The sequence below is a fragment of the Gorilla gorilla genome, chromosome 2, assembly GCF_029281585.2.
Source record: "Gorilla gorilla gorilla isolate KB3781 chromosome 2, NHGRI_mGorGor1-v2.1_pri, whole genome shotgun sequence".
In the NCBI taxonomy this organism is placed as follows: Eukaryota; Metazoa; Chordata; class Mammalia; order Primates; family Hominidae; genus Gorilla; species Gorilla gorilla.
In genome coordinates, this window is record NC_086017.1 from 63,601,271 (window position 1) to 63,626,116 (window position 24,846).

Sequence of the window (24,846 nt, forward strand, 5' to 3'; positions counted from 1 at the left end):
TAAATGAATTCAGACAGGTCTTTTCTGTGTGATTGAATGAAAAAATATGTATAACCTGATGGTGTCAACGCAGAATCGTAGGCTTTTAGGGCTGGAAGGCGTCAGAGATTATGTGATGAGCTGCCCCTTCCCATTTTGTCATCAGTGACACTGAGACCTGGAGAAATCAAGTAACTTCTCCAGAGTCACACACCTAGCTAGTAGCAGAAGCAGTACCAGAACCTGGTGGACAGACTGTCCACGCAAAGGCCACGTTTCTGTCCTGAGTGAGGTAGTGAAGAGAGAGACAAGGTATTGGCGTACTTCCTGTGGGGCCTGATAGGGAGGGAGGTGTGAGGGGCACGAGCAGTCTGAGTGTCTTGCAGGAGACCCTGAGGATGGGTGCCCCTTTGTCTTTCCAGATATTGCCAATAAAGTCCTCTTGGCTCTGTTCACCTGCGAGATGCTGGTAAAAATGTACAGCTTGGGCCTCCAAGCATATTTCGTCTCTCTTTTCAACCGGTTTGATTGCTTCGTGGTGTGTGGTGGAATCACTGAGACGATCTTGGTGGAACTGGAAATCATGTCTCCCCTGGGGATCTCTGTGTTTCGGTGTGTGCGCCTCTTAAGAATCTTCAAAGTGACCAGGTAAGGAAATGTGGGTCCCACTGCAAATGTTTTATGAACATGAAGGGGCAACCAGTCACATCCCCGGGCAGGTGATGTTCTGCTCTGTCCTGCATGGGTGTTCTGAGCTGACACCCTCATCTTGACTTATAGGCACTGGACTTCCCTGAGCAACTTAGTGGCATCCTTATTAAACTCCATGAAGTCCATCGCTTCGCTGTTGCTTCTGCTTTTTCTCTTCATTATCATCTTTTCCTTGCTTGGGATGCAGCTGTTTGGCGGCAAGTTTAATTTTGATGAAACGCAAACCAAGCGGAGCACCTTTGACAATTTCCCTCAAGCACTTCTCACAGTGTTCCAGGTGAGTCCTCCCTCCATTCCCCGAAAAGCACTTCGTGAGCAGCAGCTAAAACTCCTCTGCCTTCTTGTCTGCTCACACTCAGGAAGACAAAAGGACTCCATTTTTGTTCATCTCTGCCCTAATCATAGCCTGGTAAATTTTGTGCCATTTAAGTTATTTGTTCTGCATCATCCTCCAGCTGTCTATCTTAAGTGATGTAATTTTTTTAAAGACTTCTAGCTACATTACAAAATAATAAACCAAAAAAACCGTTTTTCACACTCAAGCTCTTCCAAGAAAACTTTTTGATTGATTTTATGAGGTTTCTTTGAAATAGACTCTAAAATTCTTTTTTCTTTGGTACTTTTTGATGGCAGGCCAGTTCATAATCCTAGTTATAATAGATTTACACAAGAAGTGAATTCTCATGCCTCCATGCTTTGGTGTGTAGTTGGAGGAATCAGAGTGGTAGGAGCTGTGGCAGCCGTTGGCCCCTTCTGTCCTCCTCCTGGGATGCAGTGAGGACACAAAGATTCTGAGGGTGCCTGTCCTGTGGGGCCTCTGCAGGCAGTAGCTGAGAAGGGAGCGGTGGTTGCAGAGAGGCACCGATGGCTCTGCTGCTCAGAGCAGCAGCACATGCTCCCCTGACTCTAAGCTGAGGTGCTCAAAACCCTCCTCCTTGGACACGGTCTGATGGATAAGTTTTAAAGACCCACCTGTCCTCATTGCTTTTCCTGTGTGATGTGAGCTGCAGAGCCCTGCCAGAGAGGAAAGGCAGCAGACAGCTGGGTCCTGTGGTGGCCCTTTCCATGCCCAGCTCTCTGCTGTGGATGAGTCACTTACCCATTTCTGAAGAAATCCAGAGACCAAAGGGAATGATCTGGACAATCCTCTCCCACTTGGTCATTTTCAGGTATATATAATCTGCTGTAAGCCATAGTTTTCTTGTTTGAATTATACTTAAATTTTGGCTGCTGATCAGTCATTCTTTTTTAAAAAAAATTTTCTTTCAGAGAAACTGGTGTCTTTTTTTTTTTTTTGGTAATGCATGCATATGGCACAAAATTCTAATGTTACAAATGAATAATGATTCTCCCAGCCAGCCACAAACTTCCTCTTCTAGGAAGCAACCACCATTAAACAGTTTCTTGTGAATTCTTAGATCTGCATTTTCTGATAGCTACAACTCAGTTAAGCTACCTATGGGCGACTTTCCACAGACAGGAGCTCACTGTACGTGCTGTTTTGCATCTTGCTTTTATCACTTCGAGTGTCCTCAAGAGCCTTCCTGCTTGGTCCATAAAAGGCTGCCCCTCCTTTGAAACGCTGCATCCATGCGGTGGTAGATGTGCCGTTGTTCATGTGACCAGTCCCTTGCTGACAAGCATTGAGTTCTGTCTGGTCTTAGCCCACATACACAGGGCTCCAGTAGGTGACCCTGAACACACATCAGAGGGCACATGTGTTGGCTGTAGATCTGTGGGATAAACTCCCAGAGATGGAATTGCTGCTTTAGAGGGTGTGTCCATTTTAAATGTTGACACACGTGCCCAAGTGCTCTCCTTATGGTTGTATTAGCTCATTGTCTTCACACTGCCCATTGCCTCACTGCCTCTCCCCTCAGTGGAGAGCATGCTTTGGGATGCCCATCAGATAGGTGAAAATGGCATTTCATTGTACTTTTAAAAGATACTGTTCTTATCAGGAGTGAGGTTGAATGTCTTTTCCTATGACTCAGAGCCATCAGTAGTGCCTTTTCTGTGAATTACTTTATCTTTTCAAATCATTTGCCCATTTTTGTTTGGTTGTGATCCATAACAGTGTAAACTTTAAAAATATCTAGTTCAGATTGAAGATAAAGGAGCTCTGTCTGTCGTCGGAAGATAGCATTTTTTTCATTACTGTTCTTATTCATCTGATTCTATTTCATCATGGATTGAATTATCAAGTATGATCAGTAGAGAAGATTAAATTTCAGGTCATTGGTGATATCTACTCTTGAGGTAGTTTTGTAAATTTACATGAGACATTTAGAATTTCCTGCTTCTGTAATTTCATAGGTATAATTATCCATTTCCACAGTTGATGGACTATGTGGAATGCTATGCAGCAGTTAAAAGAATGAGATGCACCTTCTGACACAGAGGGTCTCCAGAGTATGTTGTTGAATGAAAAAACAAGCCAGTTGCAGAAAACTTTGCATAGCATGATATCCTTTATGTCTGAAAACTCAGAGAAGACACCTAGTGCTTGTTTTCTTTGTGTGTAAACGTGTTTAAATCTGTAGTTGAAGGTTCCAGAGAGACACAGAAAGAGCATGCTTTCTGGGGAAGGGACTAAAACTGGGCTGGGGTGTAATCAAAAAGCACATAAATCTTGGCTGGGTGAGGTGGCTCATGCCTGTAATCCCAGCACTTTGGGAGGCTGAGGTGGGCGGAACACTTGAGGTCAGGAGTTCGAGACCAGCCTGGCCAACGTGGTGTAACACTCTCTCTACTAAAAATATAAAAATTAGCCGAGTGTGGTGGTGGTCACCTGTAATCCCAGCTACTTGAAAGTCTGAGGCAGGAGAGTTGCTTGAACCAGGGAGGTGGAGGTTGCAGTGAGCTGAGATCAAGCCACTGCACTCCAGCCTGGCAATAGAGCGAGACTCCATCTCAAAAACAAACAAACACTTAAGTCTTAATAATAAGGTTTTTTTTTTCACTGAAAGAATTATCTGTTTGTGTAATTAAAAAACAATGTTTTAGAAATTCCATGGGATAACAGATGGATTTGTTCAGTGCAAACTGGACTGTGAAAGGCAGCTTAAACCAGATCTAGGCAGCCACCGAGGGCCTCTAAGAGAGCGGCTGCAATTTGTGAATCCACCTGCTGGCTGATACCAGTTTGGCTTCTCAGATCCTGACAGGCGAAGACTGGAATGCTGTGATGTACGATGGCATCATGGCTTACGGGGGCCCGTCCTCTTCAGGAATGATCGTCTGCATCTACTTCATCATCCTCTTCATTTGTGGTAACTGTATCCTTCAAGCCGACCAGGCTTTGTTGTTGCCGTCGTTATCTGGTTTTGTTTTTCTTCCTCTGCATTTCTCTGTGGTGATGGTGGTGGTAGTAGTTGTGGCAGGGAGGTAAATGCCTTTACCTTATTAGCTCAATATCTGCTTTTCTTCCATGCTGCTGGGGGACAGCGTCCTGTAAGCAGAATTCCAGAGAGGCTTTGAGGGATGCGCTCTGGCTAAGAGAAGCAAGCCCAGGGAAGGAGCATGAGACAGCACACATACTGGTCCCAGAGGTCACTCAGTTTGGCATCATGTCTCCTGTACAGGTACCGAGGGATGGCTAAGCACAAGGCCAGGTGGTTCTTTATGTTATCATTATTGGGAGCTTAGGCGTCCATCTGTGACTTCCTAAGACCCTTCGTGACTGATGAGAGCCATCTTTGTGGACTGATCTGTGCTCCCCTGGGCTAATTTCACTTTTCTGATCTGTCCATCTTTGGGGATCAAGTGTCCATTGGCTAGCTGCTAAATCATGCTGCATAACTTCTCTCTGCCTTACTTTACCCCTTTTCCCTGTCGAGAGGCACCCTCTAATCCTAGACTTCTGGAATTGGCCCTTAGATCTGTATTTACCTCACTCAGACCCTTCCTGATCCTATAGCCTTTGGTTCTCGGTGTTTTATCTCCAGGTCCTCCATGCCTAGCACCAGACCTGGTACACAGAGGCCTTTAATGAATGTTTGATGCATGAACGACGTACACACTCATGATACTACATCTGGGTTTTCACCCTTCCATTTTAAAAGGTCCTAATCTGGATTCTGCTTCTAAGGTGGCCCAGATCTCTGTAGGTGTTTTCTCCTTTATCTTGTCTGGCTCACTGATAAATTTTCTTCAGTGTGGTAACCTCAGTGCAAACCTGCCCCCTTTTCTACAAGGGCAATGCTTTGTGCTATAAGGTATTTTATAAAAACCCCATCTCAACACATATACATCCTTGTAGTTCCTTGACTCGGCTCTAAGGCCCCCTCCACAAGAGCCACCCCTGCCCTGTCTCCCACCCAGAGAAGGTTCTTCCACCTCTGAGCTCCCCCTCAGATTTTATCCACGTCTCTTACCGCCTGTAGGTTCTTCTGTCTACTGGATTCTTATTTATTTATTATTATTATTTTTTAGAAGGAGTCTCACTCTGTCACACAGGCTGGATGGAGTGCAGTGGTGCAATCTCAGCTCACTGCAACCTCCGCCTCCTGGGTTCAAGTGATTCTCCTGCCTCAGCCTCCTGAGTAGCTGGGATTACATGTGTGCACCACCATGCCCAGCTAATTTTTGCATTTTTAGTAGAGATGGGGTTTCTCCATGTTAACCAGGCCGGTCTAAAACTCCTGACCTCAGGTGATCCGCCCGCCTTGGCCTCCCGAAGTGCTGGGATTACAGGTGTGAGCCACTGCGCCCGGCCTGTCTACTGGAATTTTGAGTGGGCATTCCTCCATATCCCTAACTAGATGGATAAGCTTCTTGAGTCAGGAATCTTTTTGTATTCACATCTCTCAATAGAGTACAGGATCTTGCACATAGTTGGCCCTTGGTAAATGAAAGGTCATTATTTTCTTTTTCTGCTGTCCTATGGTTGACTCTTTAGGCCACAGCAACATCCTGGACTTGAATCTGCAGAGAAGTATTCCCTGGTGCTTGTCTGTGGTTGCATGTTGTTTTTTTTATAGCACATGTCACTGTATCAGAGGTGCTTAGGGAGCTGCTTATGCTCTGTCTTCCCCAACTAGAGTAGACATTCTAGTGTGTGGTGTTTGTTCCTGTGCCCTCAGCACCCACAACAGTGCCTGGCACATTGGAGGTGCTTGGTAGATCTTTTTGGATGAATTCCAGAGCATGCCACTCTTTAGGAGGGTCTGAGTAATGCCTCTCAATACAGATGATGGATTTTGCTCTGGAAAGTTGTTACAAGCTGGTAAGATCTTCCTGTGGCTCATCACTCTGGATTTGCTTTCCACTACCCAAAGGAGCTGAGTGTCATGGCAAGACTAGAGAGATTATTGTTTCTTCACTGAGATCATGGAGGGAATACTGAGTACAGCTAGTCTCATCACTAGCCCCTGTCTGAGTTACCATTACCCCAGGCCTAGCAGAGGAATGCTCAAGTTACCAAGCCATCTCCAGCCCAGGACAAATTGCTTCCTGAGGCTCATTGCAGCTCCAGTTAAAAAATAGGCCAGCATGTCAAAGGCTTTTTGAGTCTTAATGTAATTCACTTATGTTTCTCTCCTCTTTAAAACCTTGAATAGATTAGTCAGGCGTGCTATTCCCTCACAGAGATTTCATCATCTGTTCCTTGTTAGGTTATGTTGGTTTATGTGTTCAGCAACCCATCCAAGACAACAAATTGCACAGGGCGTATGGGACAGTGCTATGCTGCTCCTGTCTTGGGGTCTCTGGGCTCCTGCAGTTTTGCCTGAAGATAGCCGGGCATCAGGCAGAGAGAAGCATTTGTCACAGAAGGGGGCCTTCTCACTTATTGCCCTCTCATCCCTGTGCTTCTCAAAAACATGCTTCACTGCTAGTGGGTAAGAAACAGGCATCTTCTGATTTAGGAGTCTTGTTCAGAATACTTGTTAAAAACAAAAACATTCAAGAAAGCCATGTATACAACATTACAGTAAGAGTGAAAAAATACGATAATTTGTTCAGTCACCTACCCTTTTATTGTGTTTTTTAACTGGAACTGCAATGAGCCTCAGGAAGAATTTGTCCTGGGCAGGAGAGGGCAAAAATCAAGTTCAGGTACAGTGATCAAAGATCGAGCTGCAGTGAGACTATTCACAACAGTCCAGCACCAGGTGGCAGTAAGTCAGACACATTATAGTCAGTCATTGTTTGTGGAGTGAAGGAATGAATGAGTTATCTGTAGACTCTGAAGGTTATTTCAAAGGAGAAAGTCTCATACTGTCTTGTGCAAGGGGATCATCATTTGAATAACTTGCAACCTTTGAAGTGGTCTATTTTGGAAAGCACTCCCCTGAATATATATGTCGTAGTTGTAGTATGTGTTTAAAAAAAAAACCCAAACTACTTTTTAATTATACCATGTTTATGTTATAGATTGTTTTATAAAATGTATAACATAGCTATAGATACGTAGATGTTTGGACACACACACACACAGAGAAAGGTTGAAATTAGTGGGTTTTCATGGGTTTTAGTGAATCTTAATTTTACTTCTGTAGACTCCTTTTACAGGTTTTTACTTTTGTTTTGTTTCGTTTTGTTTGAAAAGCAGGGCTCTGGTACTCTAGTTTTGCTGTGTGAGTATAACACTTGGGACGGTCACTTACTACCAGCTTCCCGGGATGCAGAGGTGTGTGGCGTTGCCATTGTTGGCCGCACGTAGTTGCATTTAGTAGTGTGTTGTGCCCTTAAAAAGTTGAAATTAGATATTCTACTGAATGTCTTCTTGGCCATCGCTGTAGACAATTTGGCTGATGCTGAAAGTTTGAACACTGCTCAGAAAGAAGAAGCGGAAGAAAAGGAGAGGAAAAAGATTGCCAGGTAACCCTATTTTCCCCTGACGTGTTTGTCCAGGGGCTGTGTTGGGAGCCCTGCAACAGTTGCAGCCTGCCAGGCTTACCCCCGCATCACGGCAGCTGCAGCCCCCAGGTTGCTGCTTTGTGGATCATGGTTGACCATGCACTGCAGACCAAAACAGATGGAATCTTGGGCAGAAGCCAGGCTCTTGGCTGTCATCCCTCGGGGCTGAGAGTGGGAGTCACGTGTCCCCATGCTTAAAGAAACACTGCAGTTAATTTTGGCGTCATAAAATAAATGATGCATTCAGTGCTGATTAGCTCTCAGATGAGAATTTTAATAAGATGATCTGTGTAATGAATCCATCGCATTGAGATTACCAGGAAGCTCTGAGTTTGGGTTGTGCTAGACTCTTGTGGTTAGTGTTGTTTCTAATTAAATTCTGTCCTTCATTGGAGCATTGTTGATTCAGAATCCTGATTAGCATTTTTATACAGAGTAACATGGTTATTTGGTTTCTTGTGCTCTTTTCTCTTCTCTTTAGAAAAGAGAGCCTAGAAAATAAAAAGAACAACAAACCAGAAGTCAACCAGATAGCCAACAGTGACAACAAGGTATGTATTCTAAGATGCTTCTCCCCTTTTTGTTTCAAAATGATCCTGTTGATCTCCATACATGTGCCATTTACACTGTGGAAGTGTCTTGTGTATCATTCTTGTAATATTTTGGTGTGAAGAATATGGCACACCATATAGACCCTGGCTTCCCAGGGGGATTCTGGTTGAATTTAGGCAGTTAGTTGTGTTCACTGATATTTCACCAGAAAACCAATATGATAAAGATTTGACTAGTTTGACCACTTATGTTTTCTTTATTGGAATTGTGCAATCAGACCTGACCCGTGGTCAGGATCACATTAGCATCTTCTGAGTGGGTATGAAAATCACGGATTTTTAATAGATGTCTGTTTCCAGAGGTAATCCCAGGATCAGGTGGCCTCAGGGCTATACTGTCAAACTGCATCCCATTTATGACAGCCCTGGTTGTTTTGTTCTTTCTTTGTTCATCGAGTTGATAAATGCTTACCGAGTGGCTATCATGTGTCAGACACTGAGGATTCAGGAATGAAGAAGACAGGTCCCTGCCTTCATGGGGCTCACAGTCTGGCAGGAAGACAGGAGTATGAGATGCATTATCACATGGTATGAGTGAATGTGCTGGCACAGGGCAAGGACAGAGCCCTGAATGGTGCTGGCTAACCACGACTGGGTCAGGGTTCAGCCTTCTCCTCACCTGCCCTCAGGCCTTCTGTCTGAAGCAGAATCACCATCTGGGGACATCTGCCTCTCCCTGCACACTCAAATACAGGTGCAGCTTTGGGGAGGAATCCATGCCCTATGCTGGACCACCAGGGTGACTTTTCCTCTCTGAAGTGAATTTAAGTCAGTCTCCCCTCCTCCCAAGACGTCTTTGTCATCCTAGGTTACAATTGATGACTATAGAGAAGAGGATGAAGACAAGGACCCCTACCCGCCTTGCGATGTGCCAGGTATGGTGGCGGAGGCCGGAGATGCTGGCTTTGCTGTGTGTCTTTGCTACTGCTCTGTGACCACCTGCCGAGTCTGCAGCCAGCCAGCCCAGCAGCGTGCACATGAGCTGCTGAGGCCACCAAGGCCGTGGGACCAGTTAGCTCCCCTTTTTCCCATGGTCACAGGCAGAATGTGTCACTCAAATTCCAGGTGATGGGGAGGGAAAGTGCAGGTGGGTCAGGGCAGTCCCAGCTTCTGCTGGGAGACTGGTCCAGGAGGCCCCCCGGTGTTAGCGCTCACCTGACACTTTTATATTTGACTGGCACATTTATTGGCTGATGTGGGTGGGACTGTGGAGTTGGGAGCCTACGAGCTGATTGAGACTGAAAGTCCCACACAGTTTCTCAGGCTAGTCTGAGCGAGGAGGTTACTGGGGAAACAGCCAGGTGTTGGGAGGTTGGCAGTGAGAATCTCAGCACTGCCACCTTTCATCTGTGGTCAGATCTTACCCTGGTGGGAATCTCATCATTCCCGCAAACTAAACACGCTCGCCAGACGGGGACACTTCTCAGCACCCCCCACCCCTGCAACACACACTCAGTCCATATTCTGAAGGAGCAGGAGGGTTTTGATTCATGTAAGCAGGTGGATGTTGTTAAAGTTTAAGCCAAATTTGCATGTGAAATTAAGAATAATTCAAACCCATATGTAGTCTTTATTTCATGCCTATAAAAAAAGTATTTCATTTAAAGTAGGGGAAGAGGAAGAGGAAGAGGAGGAGGATGAACCTGAGGTTCCTGCCGGACCCCGTCCTCGAAGGATCTCGGAGTTGAACATGAAGGAAAAAATTGCCCCCATCCCTGAAGGGAGCGCTTTCTTCATTCTTAGCAAGACCAACCCGTAAATACTCCCCTTCTAGTCTCTCACGGCTGCCTCTTGCCAGTGACCCTACAGGTTGCTTGAGGGTGGCTCAGGTGGGGGTGAGGGGAAGTGGTTCACAGCCCTTTCTGAACCTGAGTGTCCCTGGCGCCCTCACCCAAGTCCCCTCCAACCCCCCTCTCCTCCACTGTTGCTCTTGCCCTCAGCTCATCTCTTCTTAGCTGCCTCCTTCCCACAGGGGTGTGGCCAGGTCCTGGGAGGAGCTCCATTCTAGATTCTCCTCCCTGCCTTCACCCCTGCATGGGGACAGCAATGGGGAAAGCCTTGTCCACCCCAGCATATTCCAGCTGGAGCTCACTGCTCTGGTGTTCCATGCTTCGGCCAGCCATGGAAATTTTTCCTAATGAGTGGATCTTCTGTTAGGATGCCTTGTGGGATGAGAATTTTTGTGACCAAGGTCCGCATAGCATCCTCATCCTCATAGATCCCCCACTTGATTGATCAGTTTTCCCAATTGAGTTTTATCTTTGTAAAGTCGTATTGCACAGTGATATTTTATGGGTTGTAAGTATTCAGTTCAGCTCTATGATAGTCTACTTAAAATAGCATTTCTCATGTTAAAATGATAAGGTGCTCACAAGGAACAGGGTAATGACTCACAAGTACTATAAGAGGAAGACGTTTATTTACTAGCTAGTTTCTAGGTTTTAAATCATCTGGGACTGAGTGGAATGCCAGGGGAAATAAATGGCTCCTGGAAAGGTTTCTAGAATTGCAGAAGTAGTTCTTAGCTGTCAGAGAACAACTCTTTATAATTCATTGGCCCTAGGGAGACACAGGTGGGAAGCAAGGCCTGCTGGCATCCTCAGAGATATGAAGATGTGATGGTAGCTTTTACAGCTCACCACTGTTTGGGTGTCCTTTTAAAAAAAAAGGTTATTAAACTGATATTGCTGACACCTACAGCCCTTTGTGTGTGTGTACACACACACACACACACACACACACACACACACACACATTATATATATATATATATATGTTGAGGGAATACATTTATTTTCACCTAAAGCTACAAAGCACTCCTGCCCTCACTAGCTTGGAAGTTCTTTTCCAGACTCAACTGCTAACCACCTTCAGGTCCTCAGGGGGGTACGCCCAGCATTAAATAGGCCCAAAAGGGAGGACTTGAAGTGAGAGGTCGCCTTACATAAAGTTGACTCCAGTTTGAAAGTGGAAAAAATCTTTTCCAAGGAAAAGCTATCTATCTATAATAGTCTTATAGAATACAGGAATACAGATAGGTATATATACATATACACACGTATATACTTCAGAATTTAAACATATACATACATATTTTAGATATACATATATACACACATATACTTTACAATTTAAATATGTGTATACATATATTTATGTGTATGTTTTATGTATATGTTTTATGTGTATACATATATGTACATATACATACATAAATACATACATGTGTATATGTATATGTTTAAATTCTAAAGTCAAGCATTGAGGGTATGGATAACCAGTTGCTAACCAGGTGCAGGGCACATTGAGGACAGCAGCGAGGTTCTGATGGCCCAGAGAGCCATCGTTTGAGCCCAGGTGTCAGGCATGAGCCACCTTCCTTTGCTTCACGAGACCACAGGACTTGGTGAGAACTCTCATGCCGGGCCATGAAATCCTTGCATGTTAGCAAATGATGCTCCAACCTTCACTTTCTGAGGACTGCTTGTGGGTCAACTCCAAAATTTAAAAAAATAATAATAACATCTATTACAAAATCTGCAGACAGCCAGAGATGTCCTGAAGTCTCAGTTACTGCAGGTCACTATAAATAGTATGACCTTGCACCTGCAGGACAAGCCTGGGATTCATCTCATTCTATGTGAACTGTTGAGGGCAGGCCTGGCCTCAGTTTCCTCTCTCAGTCAGGGAAGATAAACAGATGAGTTTCTTGTCATAGTGGAAAAACTTCGGTGATGTAGACCTGGATTGATTCTGCCCCTGGTCCTTACTAGTGTCACTTTAGAATTCTCTTATTAAGCCTCAGTTTCCCCATCTTGAGGAAGACAACAAGCCCCACTTCCAAGGACTTGGCAGAGTGGTCTGTGTGGCACCCCCAGCACAGAGGTGACACACCACCCACAGTCCACAGGTTGCCTTTGGTGGGCTTCGAGAGGCTGACGGACAGGTTGCTCAGGTGTGCCGGGCAGGGTGTGTGGGCAGCACAGCAGACAGCTGCCCTCTGCCTGGCCTCTTGCTGCAGTGGCCCCACACTCTTAAGGACCCAGTGTGTTCCACCCTATCTGGGACTGTTTCCAAGCAGCGGCTTTTCCCTGCAGGATCCGCGTAGGCTGCCACAAGCTCATCAACCACCACATCTTCACCAACCTCATCCTTGTCTTCATCATGCTGAGCAGCGCTGCCCTGGCCGCAGAGGACCCCATCCGCAGCCACTCCTTCCGGAATACGGTAAGTCCCCAGGGTGGGGCTCGCTCTGGGATAGCCCTGGCCTCTCTCAGGCAGAGGCCACTGTAGAGATGGGAGCTGTGGAGGCCCTCAAGGTGACAGCTAGAGTAGGTCTTTCCTTCAGCTGGGGACGTTGGCTCTTTCCGGTTTGTAAGTGCCAGAGAGCTTGTGTTTTAGCTGGGTAAATCTGAGTGGAATCATTAACTTAGAACTTCATCTTAAATACTCTGCAGGAACGGTCAGTGAATTCAGGGAGCCTGCTTCTCCGCCTCTTTGCTCCCTGCTGCCGATATTTAGGTCCTCCTTTCCCTCCCTGCTCAGGTTTACACTCACCCCTGTTTTGAGATTCATGCCTCGTGGAAACACACAGCAGGGAGGAAGCAGAATTCAAACCAGGCACACCACACGCCCAGGCTGTCTCGTTCAGGGTTGGAGGCAAGATGCCTATGTCGTGTAGACTTAATTACACCAAGATGCTAGGCTCCACGACTCAGGAGAAATACAAGTTAGGGAGATGATAGGATGTCGAGTTGAGGTGTTCAGTGGAGAAGAACATTAGGCCAGGTGCACTGGCTCACACCTGTAATTCCAGTGCTTTGGGAGATAGAGGGGGAGGATCACTGAAGGACAGGAGTTCAAGACTAGCCTGGACAACATAATGAGACCTAATCTGTACAAAAAATAAAAAAAATTAGCTGAGCGTGGTGTCACATACCTGCAGTCCCAGCTACTCAGGAGACTGAGGGAGGAGGATCGCTTGGGCCCAGGAGGTCAAAGCTGCAGCAAGCCATGTTTGCACCACTGCTCTCCAGCCTCAGTGATACAGTGAGACCTTGTCTCAAAGAAAAAAAAAAAGAATATATAATGAATGTTAAAAAATTTCTTCTCTGGGAAGATTTATTATAAAATATGTGATTATGTTATATATTTCACAAGTATCTCCAAAGAAAGTGCTGACCTTGGCCCTGGATAGCCAATATTAAGTTTGAGTAACTTCATGAAGCAGAGTGCACCAGGCAGAGCCACTTGGACCCTTAAGCATGTTAACTTAGCTGTTTACAATATTACTTTTCATTGGTAGAATTAGGAATATACAAAGAGTTATTAATTGGCTGGGCGTGGTGGCTTATACGTATAATCCCAGCATTTTGGGAGGCCAAGACAGTAGAATCGCTTGAGCCCAGGAGTTCAAGACTAGTCTAGGCAACATAGTGAGACCCCATCTATATAAAAATTTAAAAATTAGCCACACGTATTGGCACATGCCTGTCCCAGCTACTTGGGAGGCTGAGGTGGGAGGATTGCCTGAGCACAGGAGGCTGAGCCTGAAGTCAGCTGTGTTTACACCACTGTATTCCAGCCTAGGTGACAGAGCAAGACCCTGTCTCTAAAAAAAAAAACAAACAAAAAGAACTCTAGATTTTGGTGTGGCAGAGGTGGCTATCCAGTTAGCCCTCTGTATCCGTGGGTTTGGCATCCATGGATTCAACCAACCACAGATACAAAATGTTTGGGGGTGGCCAGGCGTGGTGGCTCACCTGTAATCCCAGCACTTTGGGAGGCCGAAGTGGGTGGATCGCTTGAGGTCAGGAGTTTGAGACCAGCCTGGCCAACATGGTGGAACCCCGTCTCTACTAAAAATACCAAAAATTAGCCAGGTGTGGTGGTGCACGCCTGTAGTCCCAACTACTCGGGAGGCTGAGGTATGAGCAGTGAGCTGAGATCGCACCACTGCACTCCAGCCTGGGCAACAGAGTAAGTGAGACTCTGTCTCAAAAAGAAAAAGAAAAAATATTTTGGGGAAAAAATGTACTGAATTTGTGCAAATTTTTTTCTTGTCATTTCCTAAATAATTTACATGGCATTTACTTGACCTTGGGTATCTTGGGAAATCTAGAGATGATCTAAAGTCTACAGGAGGATGTGCATAGATTATATGCAAACACTACACCATTTTATATCAGAGACTTGAGATTTTGGGGTCTGAGAGAGTCCTGCAACCAATCCCTTATGGATACTGACTGTACTAAGAAAACAAGTCAAGGGACCGGGAGCAGTGGCTCATGTCTGTAATCCCAGTACTTTGGGAGGCCAAGACAGGCAGATCACTTGAGGTCAGGAGTTCAAGACCCGCCTGGCCAACATGGCGAAACCCCATCTCTACTAAAAATACAAAAATTAGCTGGGTGTGGTGGTCTGCACCTGTAATCCCAGCTATGCAGGAGGCTGAGGCAGGAGAATCCCTTGAACCCAGGAGGCGGAGGTTGCAGTGAACTGAGATCATGCCATTGCATTCCAGCCTCTGCGACAAGAGCAAAACTCTGTCTCAAAAAAACATACAAACAAAAATACAAGCAAGTCAAGGGTTTTCTATTAGTTAGTTTTGTAACTTAGAGATGGTGCTCGCCGACTGTGTCTGTGTTGTAAGGAAACTTGCACCTAAATTGGCTCTTGCCTCAGCAGCCCCACCTTAGCTGTGCAGCTTACTTGGCACTGAGGACCATTCAAAGGCAAGACGGCTAGAAGCAGCAGCCTGTTGACTCTCAGACCTAGATATTATCGTGCAGTTTCAGGTTATTACCAAGAAACCCGACCAGCAGAGGGAGGCTGGCGAGTGTGCAAGCATCAGGTGTCCCTGGCTTGCTGGTGGGCACCTTTTTCTGAGCACCAGGTTGTTAGAGATTTTAGGGTTAAGACACACCTGCAGATCTGTGCCTCCAGGACTCTGTTGGGACAACCAAGCCTCATGCTGTTGCTTCCCATTTCTGGAGCCTGGCAAGCCCTACCTATCAGATTTATGAAACACGCACTCCGATATGAAGAGAAAAAGTGCTTTCCCCATGGTGCGTGTTAGTGTCAATATAAAGGGGAAGGCACTGGGCCTGTCTTGATTTGTCCTCACAGATTAGGGTTTTTGTTAGAGAGGGTTTAGTTGCTCTAGATGCCCCAATGGAAGAAAGACCTCTGTGTCATTTCATTCCATCATAAAAAAAGGACACAAGGGCGGTGTTTGGAAAAAAACAGCATTAGGTGACAAACTAGGCCAGGAGCTAGTCTAGGATTCGCATTGACAAGGGATTAATTTACATGGGGGTTTCATGTCTTATTTTTAATTATAATTGCTTCTCCATAAGTTTATTTCCCTGCTGCCTTACCCAAAAATGTTACCGTTCTGCTTAAATAGATGTACATATGTGTATGAGTATTGCTTTTTAGATTCTGCAGTGTTTTGTATGTTTTTTAACCTTAGCCGAATTCTTAGTTTAAAAAAGAGAGCGAGAGAATGCAAGCAGAGTGAGGCAAAAAAACAGCTTAAATTTCAACTTCAGCGCTGGCGCCAGGTTGCCTTGTAGACTTGTGGGCTGCAGTGTCTTTCTGGGCTACTAGATGCTTTCCATGTTAATATTCCCACTGTGACCTAGGAAGCAGTAAGGAAAAGGTGGCTGAGGCCTGGCAGTGCACGGGAAGACACCTTCCATAGCCTGGCCAAGAAACTCCATTACACAGAAGTGGTCCCACAGAATTCATAAGTCCAAAACCAGAAACAGTTTGGAAAGTGAATACCCTCTGAAGAGAGAGACTGGGCTTGAAACAGAGGTCCTCGCGTTGTTGTGACACAGCCTCCAGGTGACTCCTCTGCCTACAACAGCTCACCCCTGTGACTCTTCACTGGCACACGCCAGGCCTACTCCTTGCTCTGCAGTGCCTGTGACTAGCTGCGTGGCCTATGCGTGTGTCCACTCCCTGCTCCCAGCAGCCACATCTGTTAAAGGATTAGGCCTGGGTGGTCTCCACAGTCCCTTCTAGCTCTGGTCTCTTCAGTTCTTTCAAAACCATAGATCATAGTTGTCATGAAGATCAGTGGCCAAGACCAACTCGCCTTTGCAGATAAGGGTGCTGCGGTCAGAAGCTCCCGATGAGCAGCTTTCCTGGTGGTCAGACTTCTTGCTGCTGGCCCACTTGCCTCCACGGCTCCGAGGAGAAGCAGGGACCCCAGAAAGGGCTAGCAGGACTCTGCCGATGGGATAATAGATGGTATTGTCACCAATGAGGATAGAGTTGCCTGGACTGAAAATTCAAAGACCAAGTCAGTCTGTTATTTGAGTGGGCCCAGCAAGGTTTTTTTAAAAAAACCCTGAGTTTAGAGAGAGCAGTGCGAGATGCAGAACAGTGGGCAGGAGTGCTGGAGACCACCAATGCAGGAGTCTGTAAAACCATCCCTTGCAGACTTAGCCAGCCCAGCGCATGAGCAGGGAAGGGTGCTGATGCCCTGATTACACAGGCTGGAATGCGAGGGGGCATATGGAAGCTACTGGCTCCGACAGAAGCCGCTGCCATCTTCATTTATGCTTCTCCACCAATCTGATGCTCAGATGGAGGGCAGCATACTTCATTCAGCCAGAAATGCGGTTAAAAATCCAAAATATGTATAAGCCTCTAATTTATTTGGTGCCACAAGTCGTTTGTAGATGTAGCGCTCTCTGATGAGAAAAGCTTGTTAACAAAGCACTCTTAGAAATGAGCCTCTCTGCCTGTCCAAGACACAAGACTGGGAAGCAAGTCGGTGAGTGGTTAAAGGAGGTCAGGATTCTCAAACGCTCTTTGGGAATGATGTAATTGACCAAAGTGGGCATTCACCCGTGGCTCTGCACTTACCTTCAGAATGGCAGGGTTTTCCTGGAGGGATGGGTCTCTGACTGGATCGGGGGTTTCTGCCTGTAAGCATGCAGATGTCAGAGTTTGTCTGAATGCCTTTTCTCACTCCCACATGTTGTGCCTTGCAGATACTGGGTTACTTTGACTATGCCTTCACAGCCATCTTTACTGTTGAGATCCTGTTGAAGGTAATGAATTTTCCTTGATCTTCACATACTCCACAGCAGCTGGAGCAATAATAGTTGCACTTCTTTGTTTGCCTTCCAGATGCTAGGTTACGCAGACTATGTCTTCACTGGTACTTTTGCATTTGAGATCATTTTAAAGGTAACAGGTTACCCGGCAGTGTGTTTAAGGGCTGCTCCTGCGTGTGACACACAGGAAAGAAGCGTGGAGTGCTTTTGATTTTTTATGGGTTTTTTTTTTGTCTTTTGTGGTTGAGCTAAGTTTTTTTTTGTTTTTTAAACCGAAGGATTTTTTTTTTCCTGTGACCATTCCAACTTGTTTTTGCTCTTTTTAACCTTTGAATGCATGTAGGAGCCACTCTGGCTTCATGATAGTGGTTGAGAATTATATTTTGCTCATTTAAAAAAATACCCTCTGGAATTTGTCAACTGATAACACATATATCACTATGTGTGAACTTTTTTCCACCCTTTCTGACATCAAAGTCAGAGGAAAAGCATTTATCCTATGAAGAGGATGTCTCTCTTTTTGTTTCTCTGACTGCATTATGCTTTTGGGGACCTAAAATAGTAACACACTATTTTCTTGCAATAGGATTTGCAAGATGACTTGGGTCTATTTGTGTTAAGGTATTTTCTGTCTGTTTTAATGGAGGGGCTTACATTTACACAAAAGGAGCACCCTTTGGCCGGGGTGACCTAAATGTACTGCCCATGCATGAGCTAATGGCTGCCATTGCTGCGTGTGGTTTGTGTACTGACTGTGAAGTCTGCCCCATGGGGAGCCCATTCCTTATGTGCTTAGAGTGCTGGAGACCACAGCAGAGCTCCAAGAACCTATCCAAAACTGGCCAAGAACCACAGGGTGTGGGTCATTGTGGTTCTGGGAGAACGTGGCCCGTCAGAACTGTCAGGGCAACCATCTCCTAGCAGGAAGACAAGCTGGGAAATGAAGACTTTTAACCATGGTTTTCTTTAAGCCATTGGGGAATTTTTGTGTGTGCAACTCAGGCAAAATGTATTTTGCATCGGACTACTGTGGAACTTGGGCTCTTTACAAAATCTTATATGAAATGAAACCTCAATTAATATGGTCAGGGAATGAGGTGGTTAGTTTTTTGAGGTTGGTTTTTTTATTTTTTTATTTTTTGGTTCATGAAACAGCATAAAGCCCACCAACAACTGTTTACCCCTTTCTTAAAAGTCTTCTAAAAATGTGAGTTCATTTTCCTGCCTTTAAGCCGATGAATTTGGTTGACACTTCTCCTAAGTCAGAGGTGTGCAGTGGGATGGTGACCAGCTCTTGTTGATGAGGCCTCTGTGGGAGGGCCTGTGGATGCAGAATGCACAGTGGTGGGGGTCGGAGGGATGCCACCAGAACACTCACCGGCTCAGCTTCTGCCTCAGCTTCTTGGTTTTAGAATTTGACTTCTTTTCAAAGTGAATGGGGAGCTGTTCTACTTAGTCTGTTAGCCTGGTTAATTGAGGTTTTATTTTACTCTCCACATTTTTTAGTTGTTAAATGAATATAGTTACCCTTGGGCTTTGGGGAAAATTAGACACTGGATTATTTAAAAGGAAAAAAATGATTGTTACTTTTTAATTTCTGTAGAATTGCTTCACCGACTTAAATCTTCTGAGTCGTTCTTCATTTTGAAGGTATTTTAGAGAATGGAAAATAAGCTAAAACAAGAAGGATTCAGAAAATGGAGACTCACCAAGAAGTGTCTAATATCTGAGACGATGGTTCCTGGTGGCCTTGGGGAGATTTGGAAGGCTGTTTGGTTATTTGCTTAAGCCCTATGAAATTGCCATTTTTGTAGGTCAAAAAGGGTTGAACACTGGCGATTTCATAAGGTTCAATGTAATATTTCCCACCTCTACCTCTCTTATACTGTACTTACCTGAGCCTTCTCCAACCTTTTTTGTTTTAAAATAAATAGTGAGCTGTATATATTTTGCTATTTTTACTTTGGGGAACTAAACTCTTTTTCTGTCACCAATAGAAATCTCACTGAAGCACCCATAATAGGTGCTCCAGGTACATGTGGCAGGTGAGCACAGAGCCGTTGAGACTGGCTCAGGTGAGATGCCACCTGGCTTCCTAGCCATGCCTGGCACGTGTCATCAGACTTGGAGGAATTGCTTAAGATGGATGCGTCATTAAAGACCATTAGGAACAATAAGGGGCCTCTGTGGAAAAGTGATGTAGGTCCATAGAGCCTGGGAGCCCTGAATTCAAGCCCCCACTGGAAAGGCTTAATTGAAACAAGGTAGGCTCTACCAGGGCCTCAGAGGGGCCAGAACCAGCGCTTTGTGGGGAAGTGGGCTCTCTGGACAGCACTTACCTTTTGACGAATGTAGTCCTGTGGAGCCTCTCTTAGACAGGCTCTTTGGACATGCCAACAGTGTATTCATACTTGAAACCTGTGATCACTGTAATAAAGCCTAAATTGGTTTCTTCTTTTAAAATGTATCCAAAATAAGCTGCCCCTTTTTGATTTTTGTTTGAAGAAATTATCCTGTGGCTCAACCCCGTTGGTTTACATTTCTGACTTCTTAATGCACACTTGTTAATGAAGTTATACTTTCCTCAAGATTTTGCAAAGAGCCCAGGTTTCTTTTCCTCTGGAGACAAAAAGTGGTAAATCATCCATGATTCTGCTTCTAGATGACAACTTTTGGAGCTTTCCTCCACAAAGGGGCCTTCTGCAGGAACTACTTCAATTTGCTGGATATGCTGGTGGTTGGGGTGTCTCTGGTGTCATTTGGGATTCAGTAAGTATTCTGGGGTGTGTGCCCAGAACTGTTGGGCTGAATGGTTTATGTAAGGGATTTTAACATAATAAAGGCTGGGCATCATTTTCATGATTATATTTAGTTATATAGGTTTATTTAATTTGCTCCCATTCCAGAAAGCATTTAAACAATTTATGTTTTCTTGTGTGTGTGTTTTTTTTTCTTTTTGTGCCTGCTGCTAAGTTGAGCGTATTACTGTCTGTGAAATTTGCTTTCAACTGAGGTGAAAGAAGTGTTGACTAGGAGGGAGGGAATCTAGGTTCTAGTCCTGGTTCCTCCAAAGGCTGATTCCAGGGCCTTGAGGGCATCCTCTCTCAGGAACCCTGTGCCCCTTTTATATAGGAGGGGCTGGGGCCAGGTGGCCTTTCAGTTTTTCCAGCTTAGATATTGAGAACTTCCTTTGATTTTCAGGATATAGAACCTGCTAGGACTTTTTCTTTGGCCTCAAAATTTTTCAGCTAGGAGGGAGCCAAGGCTGAAAGTCAGGGCCCCAGGTCTTTTCCATGGCATTTAGCGATTTCTGGTGGGAACAGCCATTACTGAGTACTGCTTACCATCCCCAGGGGTGTGGGGCAGAGGCTGCAGTAGAGCGTCAGGTGTGGCCTTGCTTTCTTGCTGGCCTGTGAGCACTTCTGTTCAGGTGCTGAGCATAGAATTTCCCCCGTATGAGCACACATGCACACACATGCCCTCTAAGCTAGAGAGAAGTGGAAAGGACCTGCCCTCCTAGGAAGACCAAAAACCTCTGCTTGGAACAGCCCTTTGTGTTATCCTTCTCGCCTGCCACTGAGGGAACCCTGTGATCATAGCTTGGAAGGCCATTTGCATTAACATCTTTGCAGCTCCTATTAACTCCCAGGCTATTCATGTCCTCTCCAGCTGCAGCCTTGCCCACTTCCTCCTAAGCATGTGTTCTGGCCACACTCAGCCACCTGGGGTGAAGCAGAAAGCTGCATTCTCTTGTGTCACATCTTTGTACATGCTGCTCCCTCACACTGGAGCCCCCCTCCCTATTGTCCTCGCTAACCCCTACTCCTCCTTTGGGATTCACCTGGCTATCACCATCCCCACCCCAGAGTCCTTCCCAGGCTCCCCCTGCCCCACCCCCACAGGTTGTGCTCCCCTGGCTGAGCACACCACATTTACCCCCGTCATGTGCCACACTGGGTTGGGATTGCCATCTCTCCACCAGACTGTGAGCTCCTTGAAGGCCAGAGAAGCCCTGGTACCAAAGTGCTACAGCAGACCTCCAACCTTAAACAAAAACAAATGATATATGAAGCCTAAAAGCCAGCTACTACCTAGTATTTACAGTGAGTGGAAAGAACAAAGAGAGTTCGTGAGTTGTGTCTCTGCCAAGGTTAGCTGTGCACCTGTCAGCCTCTGTGAGTGCCATAGGCTGGGCTTGGGAGGTGCTACCTCGTGTGGGCGGGGAGGAGAAGTCGCCTCTGAGTCTTGAAGAGAGATCAGCTCAGCACCACATGGATCCCACGCTAACTGTGCAGGGATACTAAAGTGGAGATCCAGTGAAAGGGTGAATCTCAAAGCATCCTGTCCATTTATAACACGCTCTGCCTGCCGTCTTTCTGCTCCTTCCCTAGATCCAGTGCCATCTCCGTTGTGAAGATTCTGAGGGTCTTAAGGGTCCTGCGTCCCCTCAGGGCCATCAACAGAGCAAAAGGACTTAAGGTTTTGATTCCTCTCCTCCCGGCTGGGCTGGCTTGGGTTGGGGTTGGCTGTAATTACTGGCTCTTCTGGGCAGAGCTGAGCTGAGGCCTGATGGATTTTTAAAGTGAGTTATAAGGACCTTTCTAACCAATTCAGCCACCTGTGCCAAGTGCTAATGGCATTTTAAAAATTATTATTTATTGTCTTTATTTTTGGTAATTGAAGATATTTTTCTTTGTAATTATTGTTCATTTATTACCTTTTTATTAGTAGTTCTTTGTGTTTATTTTAGTCTTCTATTTAGTTTATTTAGTCTTTCAGTTTTTCATGTAGACTGTATAAAAGGCTACTGGGTTTCTATTTTCCTGACTCATTTATGGGGTGGGGACCCTTTGGGCCCATGTGCCAGGCAGCACTGCACCTGTAGCATTTCTTCTTTTTTTTTTTTTTCTTTGAAACGGAGTCTTGCTCTGTTGCCCAGGCTAGAGTGCAGTGGTGTGATCTCGGCTCACTACAACCTCTGTCTTCTGGGGTCAAGCAATTCCCCTGCCTCAGCCTCCTCAGTAGCTGGGATTACAGGTGCACACCACCACGCCCAGCTAATTTTTGTATTTTTAGTACAGATGGGGTTTCACCATGTTGGCCAGGCTGGTCTCAAACTCCTGACCTCAAGTGATCTGCCCACTTCTGCCTCCCAAAGTGCTGGGATTAGAGGTGTGAGCCACTGTGCCCAGCCAACACAGAAACTCTCGGCTGATGTTAGCTCACCTCAAGGCCAAAATCACAAAGAAGAGTCACGCCCCCCTGCCCTCTCCGCAGCACGTGGTCCAGTGCGTCTTCGTGGCCATCCGGACCATCGGCAACATCATGATCGTCACCACCCTCCTCCAGTTCATGTTTGCCTGTATCGGGGTCCAGTTGTTCAAGGTAGAGGAACTGCCTTCAAGCATAAAACTCAGGTGGATTTCTTTAAGGAGAAGCCTGCATTTACTTGACTGCCTGTCTATTTTGTACCCAGGGGAAGTTCTATCGCTGTACGGATGAAGCCAAAAGTAACCCTGAAGAATGCAGGTGAGCGTCCTGAGAGTGGAGTAGGGGACTTAGAAGAGCAAATAGCAGACTTCAAGGATTCACACATGTTGGCACGTCAGAAGTTTTGGTCATGAAATAAAACAGGCCTGTGTGCTCAGCTTGTGGGTGGATAGATGGTGTTTGTTTTTCATTGAGGTGAAATTCACGTAACATCAACCATTTTCAGTATACAGTTCCTTAGCATATAGTATCCATGGCATTGTTTTGCAACCAACATCTCTATCTAGTTCCAAACTTTTCGTCATCCCAAAAGAATGGCTAGATGGCTTTTGTGGTGGAGAATCTATAAATGGCGGGAGTTGGGGGAACCCTGAAATAACAATTATGAAATGCCCCAAATAGCTTCCATGACAGCCATGTGGATGATTTCCCCAAATCAGAATTTGAAACTCAACTCCCTGGTGTTTGGAAACTGGCTCCCTCTTCTTATACACTTTCTAGACTTCCTCTCTCCTGGCTCCTATTACCTACATCTTGGCCATATTTCCATAGACAAGAACTGGCAGAGGAGAGACAAGGTGGGAGATATTCATGCCTCCCATTCCAGGATGTCCAGTGACCATGAAGGCAGTCATGGAAGCCATTGCCTAAAGTTTCAGACTGTGCAGAGGCCTGTGTCTCCCCACCCGCGAGAGACATAACTGACTGGACTCTGGCTGGCTGTGCCCGTACATTGGTTTGGGGTTTATTTTAAGCAGAAGGTGCAGTCAGAGAGCACCAATTGCAATTTGGCTGTGTCTCTGCACCTCCAGAGGCACCGTTCACACACCGTTCATGGCGTCCCTGGAGGTGAGCAGCCTGGCATTGGCATGAGGACGCTGTTTCTTCCCTCTCGAAGCCTCTGTGTCTTCATTTGTAAAATAAAGATATTGTGCTTTATCTCTTGGGTTCCTTCCAGAAATGAAGTTCTGGGAGAAATAATTTGCCAGAAATAATGCAATTCTTTTGGAAAGAAAATTGGGAATGTCATTAGTAAGAAGAGAAAGGGATTTGATTAAAACTAAAATGCAGGAAGAATATACGTGGGTTTGTTTCCTAGAGCCTGCAGAGTTCTCTATGGCCGAGCTTTGATCCTTCAGAGCGCGCCTCAAGCCCATTGTGTAAGAGATGCACTCACCGTGCTGTGGTTTTTATCAGCCAACGACATATGCCCGGTGCCTGGGTGGCTGCTCTGGAGAATACACGTTGCACTGGTAGTTATTCAATGGTTATTTGAGCCGCGAAGTAGATTAAATTGAGGGCGAGGAGAGGAGAAACGGCGCCGGTGTTATGCTCAGCTGTGTGACTGGCAGGCGGACTGAGTGTGACCTGCCTGGAGGTGGGATCGGGGCAGCGTGTCCAACTTTACGCTGCTTCCACCTGTCATGTGTGAAGCCAGACGACCCACACCTGTTTTCCTCTCCAGGGGACTTTTCATCCTCTACAAGGATGGGGATGTTGACAGTCCTGTGGTCCGTGAGCGGATCTGGCAAAACAGTGATTTCAACTTCGACAACGTCCTCTCTGCTATGATGGCACTCTTCACGGTCTCCACGTTTGAGGGCTGGCCTGCGTGAGTACAGGGAGCACACAGTCTTCTGGAGAGGCACCTGCATGCCCAGGGCTGAGCCCTCGCTCCTGGAGTCAGTCCCATTTCTGTTCTCCAGTGTCGCAGGATTGCCCTGTGGCTTTTTAACCTTGGGCCACTTCTCAGTCACTTCTTGACCCACAGGGCCTCTTTCTGTGTAGGTGGATGATTTGTGAAGCAGGGTTGGTAGAGGTGCCTGGCAGCGTCTCTGGGTGGAAGCAGGGAGGCCTGAGATGCCTCAGTCCTGTGAACTCCCATTGGATGTCAGGAAAGCTGCCATCCGCTGCTCCCAAAGAGGGTCTGAATGGTGTTCCAAACCATTCATTCATTCATTCATTCATTGTACTTCATACTAATATATTCCCAGTTGCGGACAGTTGCTGTTGTGCCATCTCTTTTACTGAGCACCTGCTTGCTCATTTACAGACCATGCTGTGCAGAGGCTTGTGTCTCCCCACCCGTTAGAAATGTCTAACTGGGCTCTGGCTGACTG

General features: G+C 45.9%; 1 protein-coding gene across 5 annotated transcripts in view; it reads left to right on the forward strand.

The window, feature by feature from the left end:
• The window catches only part of CACNA1D (calcium voltage-gated channel subunit alpha1 D), a 318,247-nt gene that overhangs the window by 227,744 nt on the left and 65,657 nt on the right, over positions 1-24,846 (forward strand). For 4 of the 5 annotated variants that reach the window (XM_055382671.2, XM_055382674.2, XM_055382670.2 and 1 more), the window contains 14 exons: positions 402-627; positions 760-967; positions 3,848-3,968; positions 7,398-7,512; positions 8,033-8,102; positions 8,971-9,037; positions 9,770-9,917; positions 12,260-12,389; positions 17,171-17,230; positions 19,899-20,005; positions 21,628-21,715; positions 22,514-22,621; positions 22,713-22,765; positions 24,192-24,338. In XM_055382671.2, the coding sequence (XP_055238646.2) occupies positions 402-627; positions 760-967; positions 3,848-3,968; positions 7,398-7,512; positions 8,033-8,102; positions 8,971-9,037; positions 9,770-9,917; positions 12,260-12,389; positions 17,171-17,230; positions 19,899-20,005; positions 21,628-21,715; positions 22,514-22,621; positions 22,713-22,765; positions 24,192-24,338 (1,648 nt within the window). The remainder of the gene's footprint in view (positions 1-401; positions 628-759; positions 968-3,847; positions 3,969-7,397; positions 7,513-8,032; positions 8,103-8,970; positions 9,038-9,769; positions 9,918-12,259; positions 12,390-17,170; positions 17,231-19,898; positions 20,006-21,627; positions 21,716-22,513; positions 22,622-22,712; positions 22,766-24,191; positions 24,339-24,846) is intronic. The other variant, XM_055382669.2, reaches the window with a different exon arrangement.